This window comes from Nannospalax galili, unplaced genomic scaffold, assembly GCF_000622305.1.
Source record: "Nannospalax galili isolate Female #2095 unplaced genomic scaffold, S.galili_v1.0 scaffold777, whole genome shotgun sequence".
NCBI lineage: Eukaryota > Metazoa > Chordata > Mammalia > Rodentia > Spalacidae > Nannospalax > Nannospalax galili.
In genome coordinates, this window is record NW_008341810.1 from 4,506,856 (window position 1) to 4,512,634 (window position 5,779).

Sequence of the window (5,779 nt, forward strand, 5' to 3'; positions counted from 1 at the left end):
GTCACTCATCTCCACAAACTGCCTTCAGGGAGGCCCAGCGCGTGGTTGGTAACGGAGGGTAAATAAGGCTTGAGAGAATGGTGGATGATGAGGAGGGACGACCCAGGCTCAGGGAAAGGAAGGGGATAGAAAGGGCCACCCCCCCGGGGGGGAGCGCGGCCAAAGCTGCGCTAGTGCTGGCCACCTGGGTCCCAAGGCAGAGAGGGCTCTAGACCACGCCCAGTTCCCGCTCGTCCCGCCCCAGACCCCGCCCCACTCAGAACCCGCCCCGGACCCATCCCGCTCCGCCCCAGGCCCCGCCCGACACTCGGGGCCGGAAGCGAAAGCCGTTCCGCCTCTTCCGAGCGGGGTCAAGTCCTTGCGGCCACGACCGAGGCTTCCGAGCGTACCTGGCGTTCGCGGTTCCCGCAGCTCCGGCCGGACCATGGTCGCGGTCCGGAACCTGCGCACCGCTCTCATATTCGGCGGCTTCGTCTCCCTCGTCGGCGCCGCCTTCTACCCCATCTACTTCCGGCCCCTAATGAGGCTGGAGGAATACCGTGAGTGACCTCTGACCCCGCGCGGTGGCTGGCCCCATTCCCCTGCACCCTTCACCCTGCCTTGGAAGGAGCTGGACCCAGGAGTGAGGCCGGTCCGGGTTCCAGGCTCGCCCCGTGTAGCTCTCTGACCTCGGCCACCTGGCTTCACCTCCCTGACCTTCAGCATTCCCGCCTCCATGATCAGTGACAGAACTTTGTAAAAGTCCTTTGAGCCCCAGAGGTGGTGGTGTGTATGAAAGCAGTCCGCACGTAGTAGGTCAACACTAAACACTAGTTCGCACATAATTAACAAGCACTGAACCCTTAATAGATGTCAGGCATATCATTGAATTTGCGTAGCCTTCCCTTGAGGTAGATGTTACCCATTTTACAGATGGGGCAGGAAGCTCAGAGAAGATACACAAGTTGCTCCAGTTGCACCACAGCTTGTAAGTGGTGAGGGACAGACTCCCCAGGCCTCTTTTCTAGAGCCAGCTCCATCTACCCAGCCTGAGAGCCCAGGTCATCTTGAGCTGAAATGTTTTTATTACACTTCATTTCCACTCTCTAAGATGTCTTGGAGTGAAAATATTTCAAAACTAAACTGTTAACCTGGGTTTTAGAATTTTTTCCTCAAATCATTTTTCAGATTTTGCTGGTTTCCTTCATTTTAAGCTGGTTGCTCACATGACAATGGTGAAAATCCTGGGAGTAATTTTCCTTCTTAATCATTCGAGTCCTATCATTCTGAAAGCCAAACTCTTCTTCCTGGAGACCCATGCCTCAGTAAGGATTAGCACTTTGATACATCTGAAACCATCTGTCAGAGAGAAAAGATGAGGCGTTAGAGGCTCATTTTGTTCTCCAGGAAACCTGAATCATCTTGAAGATGGAAGAGGGCCAGCCCTGTCCCCCCGGGAATATTAGCTGAGGCTGAAGCCTGCCAGCTTGAAGGCAGGCTCCATGTAAATGGTCTGCCTATCTCGTGCTTTGGCTTCTGGAAGCAGAGTGTTTTAAAGTACACACACGGATTCCCCAGTAGCTGCTTTCCATCAGCCCAGACTGAGATGGCCTCCTGCTTCCTGCCTTCTAGCCTACACGCAGCATGCATGGGGAGAGGTAACTTGTATAAGGTCCTGTGGAATCCATCTCCACTCCCACCCCCCTACCCACCCCATCCTTGCCCCAGGCTATTGTATTACAGCTTACAGAATTGTATTACAGCTTACAGAAGGTCCTCTGTGGGTTCCTATAGGTAACTTGACTGGAGCAGTGGTTCTTTTTAATCATTATTATTTTGATTTATTTTTATGTGTTTGAGTGTTTCACCTACATGTATGTAAGTGCACCTGTGTTGTGCAATGCCTGAGGAGGCCAGAAGAGGGCCTCAGATCCCCTGGAACTGGAGTTGTGGATGGTTGTTAGTCACCATGTGGGTGCTGGGAACCAAACCTGGGTCCTCTGCAAGAGCAGCCTGTTCTTTTAACTGCTGAGCCATCTCTCCAGCCCAGAGCAGTGGTTCTTAATTAGGGTGGTTTGTCTCTTATCTAGAGACAGTCCTATCAGAAGACAGGTTTGCTTGTCACAGCTAAGAGAAAAAGGGAGGTGACTGTGCTGCTGGTGTCTACTGGATAGAACTCAGGATACATTTTCTACAGTACACAGAAGTCACTCATGATGAAGCATCATTTAGCCCAAATGTGAGGGCTGCCCTGGTCAGAAAGCCCTGTTCCGATCACATGGTCCAGGGGGATTTGTGCTGTGTGTATTCCTATATGTCTTTTACGGGTGTTCCCCAATCTTTGGTTATCTGAGTTGCTTGAGGCATTTGAACATTTTGCAACTATAACTACAATAGCTATGATTTTGGATTGAAGGCTGTTTACATCTGCTCACCTTTTAGCTTATTTGGATTAATTTGGCCAACTTTAACTGAGAGTCATAACTGATTCTATCAACAGGTAGTTAATACTAAACAGCTAATTTTTATTGAAAGATTATATTTTTTTGGCACTCTGCCAAGCATTTTGGATATATGAAGCCATTTAGTGTTCATAACAGTTCTTTGTGGCAGCTGCTTATTGGTCACCGTCTGTCTTTTACATGTGGGCAAACTGAGGTATAGAGTGCTTATGTAACTTCTACCACTGATGAGTCACAGATCTAAGAACCAGTACCCTTAGCCCCTAACTCATGACACACAGACATCCCACTCTAGGGAGCAAGGGGAGGGGTGAGACAGCTGACTGTCTCAGTATCTTACTAGATAAGGGGCCTTCAGGCAGTGTATTTCACCTCTCTGAGCCTTGCCCTTTCCTCAACCAGAATGGTGGAGTTTGCTGGACTGATTTATAGGGTTTGGGGTCAGATAAGTGAGTTGGTTGTTATAGAAATTCCTAGTAAATTCTCATACTAGAAAAGGCACACGAACATTTTAAACATCAGGGCTGGGATGAAGGATGAGATTAGGGCATGCATGCTTAGGGCTAGCTGACCTGGCAGTGAGTATGTCCAGGAGGCACAGTGTATATTCAGCATCAACATGGGAGCCTGCTATGCAGGTCAGCTGTTCACTTCCACACACTCAGTTGGTATGTTGTGTTCAAAACTGAATGTCATCTGTCACTCCGGCCTGAAGCAGTTTTAGATGTGGGCCATCCACAAGATGGCCGGAACATCTCTTTACCTGCTGCTCCCTCGCCCTGTCCTGGCCACGTGCCTCTCACTTACTTTAGTCATGCCTTATGTTTTCTGCTTCTTGAGTCACTGACACACTATTTCTATGAAGTCACCATCTCTGTCTTCACCTATATTTTTTCTTGCCCGTTCCTCCTGCCTTTCCTTTGTGGATTCATTTGTCTTCTTTTATTTCTTTAAAATCTTTTAAGTTTATTATTGTTGGGGGAGGATGCTGGGGGTGGGGTGTGCAGGTCAGAGGACAACTTTGTGGAGTTGGTTCTCTAATACTTTTACATGGGTTATGGGGATTGAACTCAGGTTGTCAGGGTTGTTCACCAAGTGCTTTCCCTATTGAGCCATCTTGCTGACCCCATTGTCTTCTTCCTGAAATACATCTAGTAATATTTCTTTAGTGAGGATTTAGGACTGGGAAACTGTTTTTAAGAATGTACTGCTCTCCGGGTCTTTGGCTTTCGGCCTGTCGTTTAGATTGGCTCATCTGACTTGCATGATTAAAACACTGAAGTTACCCACTTCAGCCTCATAGTCCAACCAGTGGAGAGCGTTTGAAGTATCTTAACAAGGAGAGCAAGATAGTCGTATTCACCATTGACTACTTCACTCTTACTATGGGAAGGAGGGGCCGGGAGGTCAAGTCTAGAGGCAGAAAGACCAGGTACAGGAAGACAGTATTTCCTTGGGCCTCAGGAAGAGGTAACTGTCCTGTACTAGAGAGCTTTTAGGGGCTGAGGGGAATAGTAAATTGCAGGGACTTGTGACTGATGAGCCCCAAGAGTGAGGAGAGACAGAGGAAGGAGAGTGGCTCCCAGCTGCCTGGCTCCAGCAATGGGAAGATAGAGGTGGTAACCAATTGGAAGGCATTGGTTTGGGTGGTGCCAGTGAATGGTTACCATTTTGGACAGCAGGAGGGTTTGGTATGCAGGTGTAGTCCTGGAGGTTGCCTAGATACAGAGCCATGCCCAGTCTGGAGTGAGGTGAGGGGCCTACAGTGAGCATGGGATCAGTCACTGCAGTAGGTCAGGCTTCTACAGTGCTCCAAGATGGGACGAGACCGTGTCCTGAATGCCAGTGTCTGAAGGACTGAGGAGCAGCCATGTGGAGGGCCTCTGGAGGCGTGGTAAGAGAGACAGGCTGGAGCCCAGAGAGCCCATAGTCCCAAGCTGCCACTCTTCATCAAGGGGCATGGCCTGTAAGGTTTACTTCCTGCATGGAAGTAAAGATAAGTGACAGTATCCATTAGATTTAGCAAGGAGATGATTTTTAAAATACTGGTTATTTTGTTAATGCTTTCAAGTGATTTGAAAGTGGGCAAAGGAAGATTGCAGCAGATTAAAGAGTAAGTGAACAGTCCATAAGTGAGCAATCTGTTAAATGGACCAACGGACCATTTGAAGGTGTTTGATGATAGGAAAATGTTGATGTAACCCTTGCAGCAGGTGGAGGCACTTCAGAGAGTGGGAGTTTTCCTTTCAGTTTTAACTGGGAGATGGGGCACCAGGAGAGCCCAGACAGACTAAGGTGCTGGAGAGAGGACAGTCCCTAGAGGGAAGTGCCGTGGACTCCAGTGCAAACAGAGTTAGGGCAGCTCCAGAGGAAGGGCAGGTATGGATGTAGGAACAGAGTCACGGCAGCTCCGGAGGAAGGGCAGGTGTGGATGTAGGAACTCATAGCTTTGAAGTTGGCAGGCTGTAGGCTCTGTAGGTGATGACTCCTACTGTCTGATGCAAGAAGACAAGCCCTCCGTGAGTGACCTGCTGGTCTGGGAGGTCCTTTTGCCCTGTCCAGATAGGAATCATGGGTAGGGGCTGGCAAGATGGCTCTACGGGTAAAGGGACTTGCTGCCACGCCTGATGACCTGAGTTTGATCCCTAGGCCCCACATAGTGGAAGGAGAGAACAGATTCACACAAGTTGTCCCCTGACCTCCACACACAGGCCATTGCTGTTCACACACACAAGTAAATGTAAAAGCAAAACATTTTTAAAAAGGAATCGTGGGCAACAAGCCAGAACTCTTCCAGTGCTGGTCACTGGCAGCTTTTGTGTCTTTCAGCTCCTAGCAGCAGGGCACAGGGCTAGCAGACAGCCCTGAGCAGACTAGGTGGCGCCCTCTACTGTTACAGATCTCATGCGGGCCTTTGATGCTGGGGTCCTTAGCCCCACAGTGACAAGCTTTAGTGTTCTTCTACAAGCCTAGGAAGCCAGGATGCCCTGTCCCCAGAACTGCAGCTCCTGGTCTTTAGGACCTTGGTCCTAAAGTCCTGGCAACTCTCCGGAAGTTGCCCTCTGTTGCTGCTGGTGCCGTCACTGAGATGGAACCGTTTCCACTCTTGCCAGTGCTGCTGCTGTCCTTACCACTGCCCCATGCCTGCTACCCTGGCTTCTACTGCTGCCCTGCCCCTCCCTGCTGCCCTGCCCCTCACCACCACTGCCCTGCCCCCCACCACCACTGCCCTGACTCCCCCCGCTGCCCTGTCCCCCTTGTGCCCTGCCCCTCCCCAGTGCCATGTCCCCCTGTTCCCTGCCCACCCCCCACCCCATGCTCTGCTCCTCCCCCGGTGC

General features: G+C 50.4%; 1 protein-coding gene across 1 annotated transcript in view; it reads left to right on the forward strand.

Annotated features, from left to right (window-relative positions):
* Positions 1 to 300: 300 nt before the first annotated feature.
* Positions 301 to 5,779, forward strand: part of Smim20 (small integral membrane protein 20) — a 12,963-nt gene continuing 7,484 nt past the window's right edge. Inside the window, exon 1 of the mRNA XM_008837339.3 lies at positions 301 to 539. Coding sequence (XP_008835561.1) covers positions 425 to 539 — 115 coding nt within the window. The 5' untranslated portion in view covers positions 301 to 424. The remainder of the gene's footprint in view (positions 540 to 5,779) is intronic.